General features: G+C 46.6%; 1 protein-coding gene across 1 annotated transcript; it reads left to right on the forward strand.

The window, feature by feature from the left end:
- The first annotated feature begins 326 nt into the window (after window positions 1–326).
- Window positions 327–17605, forward strand: Traip (TRAF interacting protein). Its single transcript, XM_090323711.1, has 15 exons — window positions 327–501; window positions 5031–5088; window positions 5698–5781; window positions 8477–8516; window positions 9060–9187; window positions 10417–10511; window positions 10996–11109; window positions 12144–12231; window positions 12808–12897; window positions 13314–13402; window positions 14979–15128; window positions 15896–15944; window positions 16285–16434; window positions 16530–16580; window positions 16771–17605. Exons 1-15 carry the CDS (start codon window positions 404–406, stop codon window positions 16885–16887), a joined length of 1401 nt encoding a protein of 466 aa, XP_090179837.1. The 5' UTR covers window positions 327–403; the 3' UTR covers window positions 16888–17605.
- The last annotated feature ends 2342 nt before the right edge of the window (window positions 17606–19947 follow it).

Consider the following 19947-nt stretch of genomic DNA (forward strand, 5'->3'; position numbering starts at 1 on the left):
CTGTCCCGATCTACAGAAGGAAGTCAGGGGTCCAGGCCTGATCCGGCGCTGAGTTTGGCTGGGGGGGGGGGGCGGGCGGAGAGCCTCGCTCGCAGCGTCAAAGCCGTCGTGGCGCCCCGAACCGCCACCGGCTTCCCGGGGAGCTCCTCACGGCGCTGCATCCCACAATCCTCCTCGGCCTCTGGCCCGCTAAGTCCCGCCCCTGGCTCACGCCCTTTCCGGAAAGGTAATCCAATCAGAGGAAAGGATTCGGATTCCTCTTTTCGGTTCGCGGCCGCCTCTTCCGGTCTCTCCCGGAAGTCGCTCAGTGGAGCCAAATTCGAAGGCAGTCGGAGGCGCCGTTCAGAAGCTGTTAGGAGTCGTGGTTGCCTTCGCTTCGCCGGTCCGCTCGAGTCTTGCCACCATGCCTATCCGTGCCCTGTGCACGATTTGCTCCGACTTCTTCGACCATTCCCGCGATGTGGCCGCCATCCACTGCGGCCACACTTTTCACCTGCAGTGGTGAGTGACAGCGCTGGAATCGTGAGGCGTCGGGGCTCCCGGCCGTCGGGCTCGGGGCCCCGGTAGATGAGGAGGACCTCATTAGGCGAGCGTTCCCAGCCGAGGCTAAGGCGAGCCCGGGGCGGGTGGCTAGCGGAGCCAGGAGTATGAGGAGCTCCTTTAGGAACCTGTGCAAAGAAAGGGGACCTCAACACTCGTAGGTCTGTCACCACATTCAGGAGCCCTTTTATTTCTCTCTTTTATAAAGAAACCTATCCGTCTCCTGGTAATTGTGTGTGTGCCTGTGCCAGTCCCAGAGCTTGAACTCAGGGCCTGGGCACTGCCCCTGAGCTGTGTTTTTTGCTCAAGGATAGGGCTCTCTCGTTTAGCCACAGCTCCACCTCCAGCTTTTAGGAGGTTCATTGGAAGTAGAAGTCTTACCGACTTCCTTGCAGACCAGAATTCTCAGATCTCAGCTTCCTGTGTAGCTAAAATGATAAGCATGAACCACCAACATCTGGCTTGGCTTCTGGTAGCTCTTAAGAGTGTGTTGTGTTTTGCTTGGTAATTTGAATTGACTGTACCCTCAAATCATTTCCTTGGCTAGATACCATGCCAGCAAACGTGGCTCAACATAGAAGGCAGAGAGATGCTTTATCAAAGGGTCCTGCTAATTGTGTAGAATCATTTTGTGTAGAGTTGTAGTGGGGAAAGATTGCTCTAGCAGTTGTGGACAGGTTTGGATCGTCCAGCAAAAGAGATAAAAGCAAAATAACACACTCTCCATGGTGTGTAGTAATTGTCAAAGTGGGGCTAGTGGTACCAAAGGCTTCAGAAAGCAGGGAGGCTGGTACCACCCTCATAGTTGCTGAGTGCCCCCCCCCCCCTTGCAAAAGGTTTCGTTTTGGGGCTGGGAGTTTGGCCTAGTGGTAGAGTGCTTGCCTAGGTTCTTTCCTCAATACCACGTATGTAGAAAAAAAGGTGGAAAAGGTGCTCTGGCTCAAGTGGTAGAGCTCCAGTCTTGAGAAAGCCCAAGGACAGCTCAGGTCCTGAGTTCAAGCACTAGGACTGGCAAAAAAGAAAAAAAAAAGTCTACTGATTACCTCTTCTGTTTTCTTCAAACTCCTTAAACTTTCCAGTGTATTTATGTTTTATGTATGTCTTGTTTGTTTTGTCGTGGTATTTTTGTTTTTTTCTGATCCTGGGGTTTGAACTCAAGGCCTGGGTGCTGTCCCTGAACTTTTTTGTTCAAGGCTAGCACTCTACCATATCTGGAGGTAGGAGTCTCTTCCTCGTGGGTTAGCTTTGAACTGTAATCCTCAGATCTAAGCTTCATGAGTAGCTAAGATTACAGGCATGAAGTCACCAACACCCCAATGGGCTTTTTTTTTTTTTAATGGTACCCATTTAACTCATCCTTGAGCTTGCTAAGCTCTATCACTTGAGCCACTCCACCTGCTTTATTTTAACCTAGTGTGATGCTCTTTAATCTATTTAAAATGCTATAATTATTGGTTACATGAAGATTAAAACTGTGGTATTTCTTGGGTATTTGGTTATTTATTTATTTATTGCCTGTCTTGTGGCTTGAACTCAGAGCCTGGGTGCTGTCATTAAGCTTCCTCAGGGCTAGCACTCTACCACTTGAGCCACAGCACCACTCCAACTTTTTTTGTGTATGTGGTAACCAAGGAATTGAATCCAGGGCTTCATGCATGCTAGGCAAGTAATCTCCTGATAGGCCACACTCCTGGCCCAGGTTATTTGGTTATTTTGAGGCTGGATCTCACTAAAGGCCAAGTTAGCCTTGAACTGTATTCTCTTGCCTCAACTTCCCAAGTGCCAGGATTATAGGTGTAAATCACCATCCCTGGTCCCCTCTTCTTCTCCTTCTCCTCCTTCTCCTTCTCCTCCTTCTCCTCCTTCTCCTCCTTCTTCTCCTTCTCCTTCTCCTCCTCTTTCTCTTTCTTCTTCTTCTTCTTCTTCTTCTTCTTCTTCTTCTTCTTCTTCTTCTTCTTCTTCTTCTTCTTCCTCTTTCCTCTTTCCTCTTCCCTCTTTCTCTTTCTCTTTCTCTTTTCCTCCCTCTTCTTACTAGCTTTCCTTGCTTCCTTCTTTATTCCCCTTCCCCTCCCTCTCCTTCCCTTACCTTCCTCCCTTTCTTCTTTGGAGATTGAATCCAGCCTCTCTCTCTAGCTTAGCAAGCACTCCATCACTTGAGCCACATGCCCAGCCTGTTTTGTTTTGTTTTGGGGAATGGGTCTTACTAGCTTTGCTCCTGCCTCTACCTCCTAAGTAGTTGGGATTATAGTGTGTGCTCTGTCAGTGTACCAGGCTCTATTGGCAGTGCTAAGATTTGAACTCAGGGCTTTATATTGGTAGGCAGGCATTCTACCAATTGAGATGTGATAGAATGGTAGCTGGCTGACTTTTTTTTTTTTTTTCCAGTCCTGGGGCCTGGACACTGTCCCTGAGCTTATTTCGCTCAAGGCTAGCACTCCACCACTTGCACCACAGCACCATTTCTGGCTTTTCCTTTATATGTGGTGCTGAGGAATCGAACCCAGGATTTCATTCATGCAAGGCGCGCGCTTTACCACTGAGCCACATTCTCAGCCCTCTGACTTTATACACACACACACACACACACACACACACACACACACACACCACACATATATATGCATATATATGTATATATACATTATCTGTAAGTAGTTGTACAATGGAGTTGCCATTCAACAAAGCTATTGGTGACTGTATAGTTCATTTTGATCAATGTCACTCCTTTAATCATTGCTTTTTTTTTTTTTGAGATGGGATTTCACTTTTTGCTTGGGTCAGCCTGGACTATAATCCTCCTAATTTACACTTTCTTAGTAGCTATGATGAGAGGCGCCGTTCACCACAACCAATTTTTTTTTTTTTTCCAGGAGAGGGCCCTGGGCTGGCATTGAACCTTGATCTTCCTGGTCTCTACCTCCCAAGTAGTAAGATTATGAATATGAGCTATTTACATCTGGCCTTCAGCTGTATTTTTTTTTGCCAGTCCTGGGCTTGAGCTCAGGGACTGAGTCCTGTCCTTGGACTTTCTCAAGGCTAGAGCTCTACCACATGAGCCTCAGCACTACTTCCAGCTTTTTTCTATGTATGTGGTACTGAGGAATCGAACCTGGGTCTTCGTGCATGCTACACAAGCACTCTACCACTAGGCCAAACTCCTGGCCCCCAGCTGTATTTTTTTAAATATTTAAGTAAATTAATTTTGTGTGTATGTGTGTGCTGGTACTGGGGCTTGAGTTCAGTACTTGATGCTGTCCCTTAGCTTTTCCATATTCTACTACTTGAGCCATAGCTCCACTGGTGGCAGTGGCTTCTTGGTTGTTAATTGACACTGAGTCTCTTGGACTTTCTATCATGGGCTGGCTTCAAGTTATCCTTAGATCTCAGCTTCCTGAATAGCTAGCTAGGTCAGCTGTATTTTTTTTTTTTTTTTGTGGGTTCATGGGGCTAGAACTCGGCCTGGGTGGTGTCCCTGAGTTCTTCAGCTCAAGGCTACCACTCTACCCTTGAGTCACAACCCCATTCCATTTTCTAGAGGAGTTTTCTAGAGGTTAATTGGTAAGCCAAGGGTGGTGGCTCACGTCTGTAATCCTACCTACTCAGGAGGCTGAGATCTAAGGATCAAGGTTCAAAGCCAGCCTAGGCGCAAAAGGACCTGAGGCTCTTATCTCCAGTTAACCTCTATAAAATGGAAGTGGGGCTTGGCTCGAGGGTAGGGTGGTAGCCCTAAGCTGAAGAGCTCAGGGACAATGCCCAGGCCCGAGTTCAAGACCCATGACCCACAAAAAAAATAAAAATAAAATAACATAAATAAAGGTTACTTGGAGATAAGAGTCTCAGGTCCTTTTATGCCTGAGCTGTCTTTGAACCTTGATCCTCACATCTCAGCCTCCTGAGTAGCTAGAATTACAGGCGTGAGCCACTGCACCAGCAAGTCAGCTGTATTTTTATTTATTTATTTATTTATTTATTTATTTATTTTTTTGCCAGTCCTGGTCTTGGGCTCAGGGCCTGAGCACTGTCCTTGGACTTTCTCAAGGCTAGCACTCTACCACTTGGGCCTCAGCACCACTTCCGGCTTTTTTCTATGTATGTGGTACCGAGGAATCGAACCTGGGTCTTCATGCATGCTAGGCAAGCACTCTACCACTAGACCAAACTCCCAGCCCTCAGCTGTATTTTTAAATAAACTCTTCATTTGGAATAATTCATTTGTAGACAAGTTGCAAAGATAGTAAAGAATTATATACCCTCATGCCGATTAATGGCTCATGCCTATAACTCAGGATGCCCAAACAACTTCTGGCCAAGCCTACAGGGACAGAAAAATGGTCAGTCGTTCTGAGTGCTGGCCTCATGGGCTGTACTGTAACTTCCTGTGGTGCATGCATACAGGCAGTGGGTTAGGAACAGCACGGTCGGGATGGCTTCTCAACGTGGGTCTCCAAGCCATACCAGGGCTCACCATTCTGTTTTGCTTTTCATTTCAGCCTCATACAGTGGTTCGAGACAGCACCAAGTCGAACCTGCCCACAATGTCGAATCCAGGTGAGGATGTTGGGATGGGCCTACCTCAGCTAAAGACCTCTTCTCCTCCGAAACTGAGCAGTATCTCTGATCTTCTTTGATTCACCTGATTAGAGGCCAGTTGATCCTCTCATGGGCTGAGTTGCCCAGAGGTCTGCTAAGTATTTGGAAGATGGACCAGTCTTCAGTTAGGTATATTGGCTCTACTTCTCCCTTCCTGTCTAGAAAATGCCCTAGAACCTTGAGTTGAACTGTTTTTGCCTGAAAAAGTTCAGGCCTGAGAACAGACGTAGCATGCATGGTAGGCCAGCAAACAGATCCATATACAGCCCTTCCTCTTTGCCCATGACTGAGCTACGGATTTCTTCCTTTTTTTATATATATCTTTGGTCAGTCATGGGGCTTCTACTTAGGGCCTGGGCACTGTCCCTGAGCTTTTTTGCTCAACGCTATCATTCTACCACTTTGGTTTTCTGGTGGTTCATTGGAGATAAGGGTCTCAAGGGACTTTCCTGCCTAGGCTGGCTTCAAACTGCAGTCCTCAGCTCTCACCTCCTTGAGTACCTAGGATTACAGGTGTGAGCCACCAACTCCAGCTAGATTAATTCTTTATCTTGTTCTCCCATCCAGGTTGGCAAAAGAACTATTATCAACAAGCTCTTCTTTGACTTGGCTCAGGAGGAAGAGAATGCTTTGGATGCAGAATTCTTAAAGGTATGCCGAATTTATCTCAGTGAACTGATTGCCAAGCCTCCTTTCTCACCCGCACATAGAGAAGGTACCTAAAGTGTGGAGGTGAGATTATTACAGATGGAAGACTGTAGAAATTTCAAGGCGATGACAAGAAAGTGAAGGACAGATAATGATGAAACACAGTTATCAGATAAGTACACTGTAATGGGGAAAGCAACTAATTGTGAGAACTCTCCTAGTAGAGTCACTAAAGGAAAGAGTGCCTCTCTCAAAGCCCCCTCACCTTTATTAAGGGCCTACAGCCTTCCTTCCCATCCCATTTTCCTGATGGACAGTAAGTATTAGATTAGAAAGCTCTTCTATTTCTTCAGCTTTCTTTGTGAATGAATGGACTAGATTGCGGGAAAGCTCTGGACACTGGATTGAAATTTACAAATGATTCCTGAACTCTGATGGTTAAATTTCCTAGGCATCTATGAGATGAGCATTTATTTGGCCCTAGCCCTAGGGTGTCCTTGGAACCTCAAGGCTTCAGGAGTAGAAGCTTTTGTGCTTTGAGCCAGCATGTTTATCGTCATGGTAACTGTTCTCATTTTTAAGAGGTATCCTCCCTGTGATGAAGGCTACAAAAGCAGCTTCATTTCTTTTTAGCTTCAAAGCCAGATCTGTGAGACAGAGAAGCAACATCTTGAATTGTTTGGAGGGAGGGTTTGGAAAGCCCCCTGCAGGAATATGGAAGAACCAAGGGGATTGTGGGTAGTGGTGCAGCAGCCTTGGGCAGGTGTTGATTTTCAAACAGACCCTGTGTGCCCTTCACTACTCACCATTCCCACAACCAGCTATTCAGCCTCGCCACCAAGAGATCCTGCCCTTAGCGTCCTGGATGGGGAGTGTGATAGCAGGGCACTGAGCTATGCATGGGTCATGGGCCTTGATTAAAATTCTTAATTAAAATTGTGTGGACCTTAGAAGGATAATCTGGAGGAAAGTTTCTAGGATGCCATCCAGCTCCTACTACAATGGAACCATAACCAAGTCTTGAAATTCTACAAAAACTTGGTTTTACAATTACAAAATAAGGCCTGGGAATGTGGCTTAGGGATAGAGTGCTTGCCTAGTCATGCATGAAGCCCCGGGTTCAATTCTTCAATACCACATACACAGAAAAATCCAAAGATGGCACAGTGGCTCAAGTGGTTGAGTACAAACCTTGAGCAAAAGAAGCTCAGGGACAGTGCCCAGGCCCTGAGTTCAAGCCCTAGGACTGGCCAGAAAAAAAAGAAAAGAAAAGAAAAGGAAAAAAAAGGGCTGTTTTTCCTAGCTGGGCACCAGTGGCTCATACCTGTAATCCCAGTTACTCAGGAGGCTGAGATCTTAGGGTCACAGTTCAAAACTAGCCCAGGCAGGAAAATCTATGAGACTCTTTACCTTCAATAAAAACCACTCAGAGGGCTGGGAGTGTGGCTTAGTGGTAGAGTGCTTGCCTAGCATGTATGAAGCTATGGGTTTGATTCCTTGGTACCACATACACAGAAAAAGCCAGAAGTGGCGCTGTGGCTCAAGTGATAAAGGCTTAGGGACAGTGCCAAGGCCTTGAGTTCAAGTCCCAGTACTGGCCAAAAAAAGAAAAGAAAAACAATTTTTCTTCATTATGGGGTAGGCACCTCTCTTGCGAACAGAAATGTTGTGTTCTCTCGACTCCCAAATGATTCATTTCTACCCCAGCCCAATACTGCAGCAGTGGCTCCATAACTTATGTAAAGGCTTTGAGGGACTCAGTGGACCCTCACAAAAGTCTAATTGGAGCCCAGTTTCATCCAGGAGTACAAAGCTCCCCTGGCTTATCAATCCTTACTGAAGTCTAGACTTGGAAAGTTTTTTTTGTGTTTTTTTTGTGTTTTTTTTTTTCGCCAGTTGTGGGCTTGAGCTGAGGGCTTGAGCACTGTCCTTGGACTTTCTCAAGGTTAGAGCTCTACCACTTGAGCCTCAGCACCACTTCTGGCTTTTTTCTATGTATGTGGTACCGAGGAATCGAACGCGGGTCTTTGTGCATGCTAGGTAAGCACTCTACCACTAGGCCAAACTCCCGGCCCTAGACTTGGAAAGTTTTATATAGAGCCAGCTTATAACTTAGAGGGAGGTAGATGATAGAACAGGCAGGACCTAGTATGGAGAGAACTGGTGGTGACCTAGAGACCTTGACCATCCCTGTTCTGGACACTGGTGAGCCACAGCTAGAACTTATACAAGTTGAGGCCAGTATAGAGTCAGAGAAGTAATGGCATCCTTGGCTACTGAGATTGTTACTTGGACCCAACCTTATCTTTAACCATTTTCTCTTTTCCTGTCCTGGAACTTCACTTCTAGGACTAGTCCCCTACACATTATTTATGGGTTTTTTTTTTAAGCCCAAGAAAGTTGGGCATAGTGGTGCATGCCTATAATCCCGGCACTTCAGAGGCTGAGACAGGAGGATCATGAATTTGAGATGGGTCTGATCCACATAAGTTAGTAAAATAAATGTTCATAAAGATAAAGCAATGTGTATTTCTCCATTGTTGGGTTAGTTTTTCCTTTTTTGGCCTGGAGGTACCCAGGCCCATGCTTCCTGCCCTGAACCTGCAGTTCTTATTGTCTTATCCTGGGACTTATGGGAGGCCATGGGGTGGCCACTTGTGATGTGTTCCTATTGCTCATTGTGGGAATTGCCTTGCAGAATGAACTGGACAATGTCAGAGCCCAGCTTTCTCAGAAAGGTGAGTTAGCAAAAGACAAGGAGTCCTGGGACATCCCTGACTTAGATTCTGGAGGGAAGGGCTCTAGAAGAAGGCCTTCAACCTTATGGCAGAGCCAAGGCCTCTTTCTGCTTTATATGTCCAAGGGTTTTGCCAGCTCTTATGACTGAGAGAGAAAGAGAGAGAGTAGGGAGGTGATTGAAGAGTCTACCAAGACCAAGTGAGCTTTTTCTCTGGAGTTTCTTGCTCTGGAGCCTTGCTGGGAGGAAACATCTGATGGTATAGAATGTCTCCAGGACAAAGTTTAGACTGCTTGAGTTCTGGACACAAGAGAAAGGAATAGTGACATCTTCCCAAGTAGTTTAGGCAGCAAAGAAAAAGATTGTTTCCTGGATGAAGCCTCTGACTTGGCTTCATTACTGTAGAAGCAGGCCACCCAACATTCTGGCCTGCACATTTTTCTTATCTGGCTCATGGATAAAGGGCTAGAGCCCAAGGATCCAGATTCTCATGCTAATAAGTAGATGAGTCTCTCCCTTTCTCCACCCTCCACCTCTGCTGTAGAGAAAGAGAAACGGGACAGTCAAGTTATCATTGACTCTCTGCGAGACACACTGGAAGAGCGCAACGCCACGGTAGAATCCCTGCAGAAGGCCTTAGACAAGTCTGAGATGCTGTGCTCCACTCTCAGAGTAAGTTCTGCGAGCACAGAATTGGTGGGAAGATAAAGCCTGTCCTGGACTCATCCTTATGGTTTACTTTAGAAGTAGTAACATAGAAGCAAATCACTTCTTCAAGCCCTCCCATGCTGTATCCAGTGCATTAGAAAAGGGCCATCCTGGCTGTGCTTATGGGTTTGGGCAAAGGTGAGGCCTTTTCTAGCTCTTCACAGAGGGGCTACTCAACTAAGGCCCAGGTGAGGCGAGGCCACGTTTCCAAAAGTGGCTCCTACTCCACTGATGAGGCTGATCTGAAGAACCTTCCATTAGCACTCTAGTCTTTGGCCAGGCTGCTCTCTGGAGCCAGATCAAACAGCATCCCAGGGAGGAACAAGGGCCTTTGAAGTCAGCTATGCTGAGCCAACAGGGCAGATCAAAGCCTGTAGAGCAAGCAGCCCTAGACCCAGATGAATTTTGTATCAGCCTGGGTTCGTGAGCCTCTTGCTCTCCAAGGGGCATGAGGCGATTGATCTGAACCCACGATTGATATTCCAGCCTTGTAGGCAGGAGCAGTCTTGCTGGATGCTATTTGAAAGGGAAAGGGAGCCATCCCGACAAACAGACAAGACCCCAGGATATTCTCTCTGTTCCTGCACGGGAAGCTGGGAAGGATCACATGGCCTGGCCAGTGGGAAGGAGCAAAACACGCATCTGGCAGCAGAGGGGGAGGCCAGTGGCATTCCTATGTTAGAGTTGGTGTGGTCTTGTGCTGAAGGCAGGCCTAGTTGTGTGCTTCTGGCTTCGCTCTTGTGTCCTGGCACCTCTCCATGAGTCTGACAGGGAGGTGTGGGTTAATGCTTTTTTTCATCAGCTACAAGTATAACGTGCACAATAAAACCTAGACCACAGAAACTTGACAGTCCATAGTGGACCTGTAAGTTCTGGCAGTGGGCCGTACCTATAGTAAGACATATCTCAGGAGGAGGCCAGCAGGGAAGTGAGGCAGCAACTGCCCTAGAGCCTGGCGTGGTGTAGAGTGCTTGCCTAGCACATGCAGGGCCTTGAGTTGGATCCCCATCTACTGCCAAAAAGCAACAACAAAATGCAAAGTATAGGCCTGGAGCATGATAACCTTGATTTAGGGACATATTATTACTAGTATCTTCAGAAGATACCGAGAGTTCTAGAATGCAGTTCTCTTAATAACTGTCCAGGCTTCTGGGAACCGCCATGTCAGATGCATGGATGGGTTTGTTCCTCAGAAGCAGATGAAATACTTGGAGCAGCAGCAAGATGAGACCAAACAAGCACGGGAGGAGGCCCGCCGACTCAAGAACAAGATGAGGACCATGGAGCAGTGAGTTTGAAGCTGGTGCCTCTACAATGCCTTTATACAGTTCTCAGGACTGTATAGCAAAAGGTGTTGGGGATTGTCTTTATGGCTCAAACCTCCGTAGAGCCTAGAGGGCCTCAGGCCAACCACACATGGGCACAGGCTTTCTTAGCTTCTGTGAACTCCTCTACTTTCCATGTGTGCCTTAGGTCACCTGATGATTCTTTATTGTCCTGTTGCCTGAGGCCAGCTGACCTACCAGGCCTTTCCCTCCAGGAACTGTTCTACAGGAAATTCCTGACTTTGAGGTCCTCTGATAGCACCTGTTTTTCCTCAGCAGCATCCCTGGAGTTCTGCTTAGCTCTGCTGTGAGCCTTTTCCTTGGGCACACCCACCTGCTTGAGCATCCTAGCAGCCCAGGCTGTTGCCATAGCAATAGCAGCAAAGAGAGGCAGACTAACTGTCAGCCTCCAGATTTCAAATGTCGTGGGCTGGGTATGTTTTTCAGGATTGAGCTCCTACTCCAAAGCCAGAGGCCTGAGGTGGAGGAGATGATTCGACATATGGGTGTGGGGCAGTCAGCGGTGGAGCAACTGTCCATGTACTGTGTGTCCCTTAAGAAGTATGTGCTCTGGCTGGGAGTGTGGCTTAGTGGTGGAGTACTTGCCTAGCATGCATGAAGCCCTGGGTTTGATTCCTCAGTAGCACATACACAGAAAAGGCCAGAAGTGGTGCTGTGCCTCAAGTGGTAGAGTGCTAGCCTTGAGCAAAGGTAGCTCACGAACAGTGCCCAGGCCCTGAGTTCAAGCCCTAAGACTACAGGGGAAAAAAAAATAAAAAAGTATGTGCTCTGACAGCTGAGATGTGACTTAAGTAATAGAGGACCTGCCTAGCAAGCACAGGCCTTATGTTCAAACCCCAGCACCCCCACCAGAAGGAGTAAAAAAAAAAAAGCCTATACTTTGGCCCCATCAACAAGCCTAGGAATTTGGCTGCAAGTCTCCAGTCATGCCTCTGATGCTCATAAGGCAGATGAGTTAAGGTCTAGAGCCATGCTGCCTAAAGTTGAACCCTGACTCCACCTCTCATTTGGATACAGTTTCAAGGCTTCTCTGACCTTTACCTTGCATGGAGATAGTTATAAGACTTGCTTCATATGGGTGTTGATAGAACTGAGTGGATTATAAATGTTTCTAAGGAGTAGATTTGCTCTTCGAGCTGTGAGTTCCCTCATGGTATCTATAGTCTGTTTCCTATTAATACTGTTATTGACCCTGCCTGGCTTCGATCACGAACTTTGCCTGTATTCTTAACTGAGAGAGTGTAAAGTCTGTGAGAAGGCCACTTGGGTAATGCACACATAGGATCCAAATACTTCTAGAGGAACCAGGAGGTGGAGGGTATCCCCTAGTAAGGCGGGAACTTTTCAGGTCACCAGTGCCTTTAGGTCAAACAGGGAACAGTGTCACCTGGCCTCCTTGCAGGAGGCCAGGAGCCTTCACAGAGATACCTGGCCTGTGTTGGGCTCAGACAACAGAGGATGAATGAGAATGGGAAAAGGAGTTTGGGAAAGGCCTATGTTAGATTGACGGCTGTGGTTTAGTCTAACCAATTGGGTGTCCTCTTCTGGTGTATTTCTTCCTGGCCACGTTGCAGAGAGTATGAGAATCTGAAAGAAGTCCGGAAAGTCTCAGGGGAGCTGGCTGACAAGCTGAAGAAGGACTTGGCCTCCTCCAGAAACAAGGTAACCACTTGAATTGAACTGCCCACTCCAGGGGGATTGAGAATAGTTTGCAGAAACTGGTTACTGGTCCTTACCTGAGTCTTGGCTGTACATGGCTTGTCGACTTAGAGTGGCACACACCGTGGAGATACCCTCCCTAACACACACACTCATGCTCTTTTGCTCTTCCTGGTTCTTGGGCACCTCTCAGCTGGATGAAGAACATGGGCTCCAAATGTGATAGCTCTAGAAACCTGTTTTTGTATCCGTCCCAGAGAGAGTTCCTAGGCCTTGATTCCTAGGCCAGCTGCTTCTGTTTCTGACATGCTGCATCTACAGTGTGTAGAGAGCCACCTGGACCAAACTTGCCAACCTGAGCTTATCCCCAAAACTTAGTTTCCTGGACTCTCTGCTACCCTGACCTAGGTAATAAAGCAGGTAGGGATGAGACACATGGCCACCACTTAGCTTGTCCTTCTACTACTCTATCTGTGTTGTTTGTCTGTGGTACTGGAGATCAAAACCAGGACCTTATACATGTTAAGCAAGCATCCCACCACTTTGACATTCCCCAGCCCTGCTCGTACATTCTTATAGTTACAGACTGTCTACTCTGAACTGGATCAGACAAAGTTAGAACTGAAGTCAACCCAGAAGGACTTACAGAATGCTGACAAGGAAATCGTGGTGAGAAGACTTTTCCTGGCCTGCTAGGAGAATGGAGGGTAGTTTATGTGCTTTTAAGAGCAAGCCTGGGATTTTTCTGCCCAGGAAACTATATTCCAGTTAGTGGTGGTACTTCTGGGCTTCCTGCCCCTTCCTGGGTTGGGTGGGTGGGTCAGGGAATACACTGTGGCTCTAGTCTGTCTGTTCTGTAATCTAGGCCTTTTCATCAGAGGGCAGGTAGCTCCATGAGTCTTCTCTTATCATCTATCTCTGAGGTCCGTAGTCATCACATGAAGGGCTTCTCTAGAAATGAGTTCTAAAGTCTAAATTGGGGTTCTAGACCTTACCTCATTCCCAGTGCCCTTCACACGTGCTTCTTGTTCTCTGGAATTGGTTTCTCAGCCTTTCTCTCATATTCTTCTCTTTCCTTCCCCAAGAGTTTAAAAAAGAAGCTAACGATGTTACAAGAAACCTTGAAACTGCCACCAGGAGCCAAGGAGACTGTCAACCGCCTGGTTTTAGAGAGGTTTGTGGACCCTCTGGGGTAGGTGCAGGAGTTATAAGCTGGAACAGCTGCCGAAGAAGTGTCTTCACTCCTGGCTTTGGAAGGTTGAGGATTTGAAGTTTGTGGACCACCTGTCCTGGGAACCAGCCAAGATTAAGCTAGAAAGTTTTGACACAAATCTGGATTCTGACAGGAAAAAGCCAAGAAAAACTAGATGAACCCCAGGGATGGCTTGAGACTAGGGTAGGAGCCCTGTCTTGGGGCATACTGGAGTGTCTTGCCACATGCCTCTGTCTGCCCCGATTTCTGAAGCAAACTTGAAACCCCTTCACTCTAAAGTAATTCTCTTCTGGTCCCAGTAATGTGTGCTTTAAAGCCACCAGCAGAGGGAGCCAAGAGTTGGAGGGATTTGTGTCTGCCGAGAGTAGGCATCCATTCTTCCTGAGGGTTCCACAAAGACAGACCAGCAAAAACAACGTCCCTAGGGCTAGTTTCTGTTTCCAAGAGGACCCTGGCTGCAAACCCAACAGAAAACTCTGTAGTCTGTGACCAAGTATTTATTTGAACTACTGTGTGTGTCTGTGTGTCTGTCTGTCTCAAGGTAAGGGGATGTAGACCAACCCTTCCCTATGATGTCAGCAATTGCTATTCTCTGTAGTCTCCTGATGGTGCTCCTTCTAGCTTCCATTTTGTGGGCCTCAGGGTACCCACACACTTGTCCTCTGTATTTGGCATCTATTGTGAGGTAAGCAAAGCACACAGATCACCTCTAGATACCCAGGGACTTCGCTTACTTTCTTCACCACTCCTTACTACCTGCTACATCCCACACCCTTGCTGTCCTCTTGAGTCTTGTATTCCATCCAATAGGATAGATGAGCTGGATATTGAATGGTTAATCCCAGTGCACAACATCTACATGCTACGTTGTACAATTTGGTCTGGAACTCTTAGATGGAGATAGGCTCACTCCATTCCAAGTGTGCTTCATGCTAGGGCTTAAAAGGGAAGATAATTCTGGTTTCCCTTGTTTTTCAAGTTAAAAGGACACTTCGTTTGCTAATCCTATATCTTTTTGAGCTTTGCTTCTCATTAAATTCTAAGTAACGAGGGCAGACAGTCAAAGGGTGGTAGCCTGTTTATTTGCATTTTGTCTGCGTGTTGCTTACTTCCTTTGGTCTTCCAGGGTTTCACTGATACTTTATACTGTGAGGACGAAGCCAAATTGTTTATTCCCTAGATTTTAGGTCTTATTCAAGAGTGACCCTGAGGCTGGGCACCTGTGGCTCACGCCTGTAATCCTAGCTACTCGGGAGGCTGAGATCTGAGGATTGTGGTTCAAAGCCAGCCTGGACAGAAAAGTCCCAGGGAAACTTATCTCCAAATTCAAGAATCAGATGTGGCAGAGCATTAGCCTTGAGCAAAAGAGCTCAGGGACAGTGCCCAGACACTGAATTCAAACCCTGTGCACGACCAATTAAAAAAAAAAAAAATCACCCCAAGTCCAGAGTCGCCTCTGGGATCCTTGATGGTCTGTGGCTGTGATTCTGCTCACTGCCACAGTGGTTCTGAGTAACAAGGTTACCTCTGCGTTCAGCCCAGCTCCACAGATACAGAAACTGAAGCTCCGACGGCCATCCTACAGTGATGATATTGACCTCAACGCTACCTTTGATGTGGATACCCCTCCAACCCAGCCCTCCAGCTCCCAGGATGTCCACCCCAAGCGGCTCTGCCCGAAGGCCCAGTGCGTGATAGTTCCTGGCAGTATCCAGGACCCAGAGTGGGGGGTAGCTAAGACTTGTCTCGTGGGGACAAAAGCAGAGGAATCCAGAGTTAGCAGGTCGTGCTTCATAGCTTGAGGAGTACCGTCCTCTCACCCACCTGAAGAAATTCCAGGAGAAAGGGTATCTAACTGCTAGAGACTCGGATGTCAATACAGCTCTGGGACTCGGGGTATAAAGCCAGGCCCCAGGGCCATCCTCTGTTCTTTTTTTTTTTTTTGCCAGTCCTGGGCTTGAGCTCAGGGCCTGAGCACTGTCCTTGGACTTTCTCAAGGCTAGAGCTCTACCACTTGAGCCTCAGCACCACTCCCGGCTTTTTTTCTATGTATGTGGTACCGAGGAATCGAACCCGGGTCTTCATGCATGTTAGGCAAGCACTTTAACCACTAGGCCAAACTCCCGGCCCCATTCTCTGTTCTTTTTAATGCCCTTGCACAGATTTGTTAGGGGCCCTGTGTTCTAAGAGTACTTTGCAGGCTATCTTACTGAGGATCTGGCTGAGAAGCTGACTTACTCTGTCCTTTATAGAACCTGAAATGTGGTGAGGTACCCAAGGATCTAGGGAACATTGAAATGAAGGAACAGATCGTAGTCCAATCTACACAGACTGCCCCTGCCATGACAGCAGCCAGACCATTAAGACTTCTCTTCAGGGGCATTAGCTGGACCTGGCCTTCATGTTTTACTTACCTGCTTCTTGCCTTCACATCTTATCTTATTCTTCTTATAGCTCTCCCATGAAGGATGTCTTCGAGAAGCTACCCAAAAGACCCAAGCAGGTGAGAGCCCCCTGAAAAAGTACAGGCCAAGCTGCATATCTTCCTGTAGCATTGTGAGCAGTGAGTGGACAGAGGCCAGACTGGGGCCTCCAACCAGTAGATGAAGATGTTTTGAGGACTAGCCCTTCTTCCAGGGCCAGCCATGAAAAGCTGGACTTCTGAGAAGGCAGGCCCTGTATCAAAGCCTCAGAACTGGGGCTCCGGAGCTGCCTTGGGGCTCTGCTTATCCTTCTTGCCTTCTGAGGGTGTATGAGAGATCCTGATCTTGTTTTACCAACACTCCCCTCTCTCCTCTATGACGATCTGGCTCCTCAGGACTAACTCCGGGGTCACTTTGCAGGAATCCCAACTCACCCTGGGTGGCCAGCGCTGTGCAGGAGAGCCAGATGAGGAGCTAGCTGGTGTGTTCCCCCGCTTCATCCAGAATGCTGTCCTGCGTAACAAACAGCCCAAGAGGACTGTGTCAGAGTCCTATCGCAGCACAGATGTGGTGAGTATGACTTCCCACAGTGGCAGCTGCCAGACGTCTTAGGTAGAGCTAGGTAGCCAGCCCCTAACCCCACTCTTCTCTTCTTTCTGTTCTAGGTACGAACAGGATTCGATGGACTTGGAGGCCGTACAAAATTCATACAACCTGTATCTTTTTTCTCTGGTTATGGGCTGTATTGAAGCCTATACACATCTGATTTGTACCCTTAGACCACTTGTGGTATGCAGAGCTTGGTCTTGCTTTGTAGAATAGGGCTGCCTACCCCCAGGTCTGAACTCTTCCTGCCCTACATTAGTCTCCTCACTCTGCATCTTCCTTGACATTTTTTTTTTCCAGACAGACACAGCCATACTACGCCCACTGCCAGTTAAACCCAAGGCCAAATGTAAGCAGAGAATAAAGATGAAGACGATGCATTCTCCCACCCAGGCCACGTTGGATACCTTTCTGTAGCAGTGAGAACAGTGAGTGAGCAGTGACCAGATTCATGCCGCCACCTACTAGACCAAGAAGCCGGGTGCTGGTGGCTCACATCTGTCATCCTAGCTACTCAGGAGGCTAAGATTTGAGCATCACTGTTCAAAGCCAGCCTGTGCAGGAAAGGCTGTGAGATTCATCTCCAGTTAACCACTAGGAAACTGGAAGTGGAGCTCTGGCTCAATGCAGTAGAGTGCTAGACTCAAGCAGAAGAGCTCAAGTACAGCACCCGGGCCCTGAGTTCAAGCCCCATGAATGACCCCCAAAAAAACAAAAAACCGCAACTGACCAGACAAGGGTGTTTTGGGGGGGAGGTTTCCCTTCTTCCAGAATCAGCCCAGAGAGCAAGGACAGGCAGCAGAAGAGGACAAGAGTGATGCCCAGAAGCTGCTTCCTGCTGTACTGGGCACCACACTGGGCTTCGTTTTAGGAGCTGACACACCAGCTTACTGTTCCGGTTAGCAGTGCCTTGGGCTCCTATTTTTAATCATGATTTCAGATGTGATTTGGCCTCTTCTGGTCCTGTAGACCAAGGTCATTTGTTGACTTATGGACACAAGTACTTGAAGTTTCTCCAAACAGCTGAGCCTAAGCTTATGCCTGTCTCTGGCCCAACCTGGGTCAAGCAGAAAGGGAATGGGGGATAAAGTTAGAGAAAGAGGATGGGGAAATTTTTCCATGTAAAATAAAAGAATCTTTCTGTGTGGCTCTGGGAGTATAAATTTGTACCAAGACTTTGGAAGACTGGCAGGAACATTACCTACACTCAGACCTAGGGAGTCAGATTGAGTGATTTCTTCCCTCAGCATATACACTCTCAAAAGACACGAATTGATTAGCGAGAATGACGTCACTGTAATCTGAAGGCTATAAGTAGGAGAAAGAATGAGCAAACCATGATCCATCCATTCAGGCAACTAACAGTAAGTACAAATAACCAGGAACAAAATTACTAGCTTTTAGGTATTGACTACAGGGCACATTTTTCCTAGAGTACTTCCCTTTTTGATTCCTAGTCTGAGGGAGGCTCTCTTAATTTCTCCTACTATTGGACAGGAGGTCACCTGTTTTCTTCATAGCATGAGCCTGGCCCAAGGATGAAAAATAGAAAGACTGAATGAATGCTTCGAGAGTGAATGAAGACTGAAGGTATCCAGCTACTTATCCGCAAATATCAAGGGCCTATATAGAAAAGAGATGGCATCTTGGTTATGGATGCGGAACCCTTCTAAGGTTGATGAGCCAACAAGATTTGATGAAGTGAAATGCAGTATCAAATCGAGGGAGTGGAAGCTGGCTGCTAGCACTCTATACCTACTGAAAGATCTTAGATAAATTATATGGGTTTTTTTTGCCAACTTGATCAGTAGATCCAATGAAACCCTCATAAAATCACAGCAAGATATATAGCAATGGTTTTTAAAAATGTATATATGCAAAACTGAAAAACGAAGAACAGACAACTATTGAATAATATATTGAATAGTCATATAATTGACATTGACTTGGTACCTGATTTTAAGACTTGCGGTCTGCCTGGCATGGTGGCTCACACCTGTAATCCTAGCTACTCATGAGGCTGAGATTTGAGTATCGAGGTTCAAAGCAGCTGGGCACAAAAGGACCTGAGAATCATGTCCAGTTAATCTCTAGAAAATGGGAAGTGGGAAGTGGGGCTTGGCTCAAGGGGAGGGCCGTAGCCTTGAGCTGAAGAGCTCAGGGACAGTGCCCAGGCCAAGTTCAAGATCCATGACTCAAAACAAAAAAAACAGTCTGAGATACATATCTCAAAGAAAGAAAGAAATACAAATATAGTCCCAAAATAGATCCACACAAATACAGTCAACTTGTCTTTAACAAAAGAGCAAAGGGAATTTAATTGGGAAAAGCTACCCTTTTCAAAACATGTCAAAACAATTAAGACATCCACATGCCAAAAAAAAAAAAAGAAAAACTGGCCGGGAGTTTGGCCTAGTGGTTAAAGTGCTCGCCTAGCATGCATGAAGACCCGGGTTCGATTCCTCGGTACCACATACATAGAAAAAAGCCAGAAGTGGTGCTGAGCTCAAGTGGTAGAGCTCTAGCCTTGAGAAAGTCCAAGGACAGTGCTCAGGCCCTGAGCTTAAGCCCAGGACTGGCAATAAATAAATAAATAAAACAAAACCATATATTTAAAAAAAGAAAAAGAAAAACTATACCTCTCAGATCTTTCATAACAATTCAAATGGATCATAGACCTGTCAAATACAAAGCTATAAAACTACTGGAAGAGAACATAGAAGACTATAGAAGACTATACATTACCTTGGATTTGACAATGACTAGATACTACATCAAATTATGACCCATGAGAAAAAAATGTTAAATTGGATTTTTATTAAAATTAAAACTTTCAGCCAGACACTGGAGGCTCATGCTTATAAGTCTTAACTACTCAGGAGACTGAGATCTAAAGATGACAATTTGAAGCCGGCCCAGGCAAAAAGGTCCTTGAGTGGAGTTGTGGCTCAAGTAGTGGAGTGCCAGCCTTGAACAAGAAAGCTAAGGGACAGCGTCCAGGCCTTGAACTGAAGCCCCAGTACCAGAAATAAATAAACCTTTCACCTTTAGTTCAGTTCCCATCCAAAAGGAAATTAAAAAAAAAATCTTGCTATGTGAAAGACATTAAGACATTGTTAAAAGAATGAAAAGCAAATAGTTTGGGAGAACACTTTGCAAAACAGATCTAATGAAGAGCTGGTTTCCAAAATATAGTCACAGTCTTATTCTGAATAACAACATTTTGGTCTTTTTTTTTAAACTCAGGGCCTGGACACTGTCCTCAAGTTTTCTCAAGGCTAGTGCTCTACCACTTGAGCCACAGCACCACATCTGGCTTTTTCTTCTTTTTGCCAGTCCTGGGGCTTGAACTCAGGGCCTGAGCACAGTCCTTGGACTTTCTCAAGGCCTAGTGCTCTACCACTTAAACGATGGCACCACTTCCAGCTTTTTTTTTTTTTAATGTACTAAGGAATTGAACCTAGGTTTTTATACATG

This window comes from Megascapheus bottae, chromosome 32 (genome assembly GCF_031878675.1).
Source record: "Megascapheus bottae isolate mThoBot1 chromosome 32, mThoBot2.hap1, whole genome shotgun sequence".
In the NCBI taxonomy this organism is placed as follows: domain Eukaryota; kingdom Metazoa; phylum Chordata; class Mammalia; order Rodentia; family Geomyidae; genus Megascapheus; species Megascapheus bottae.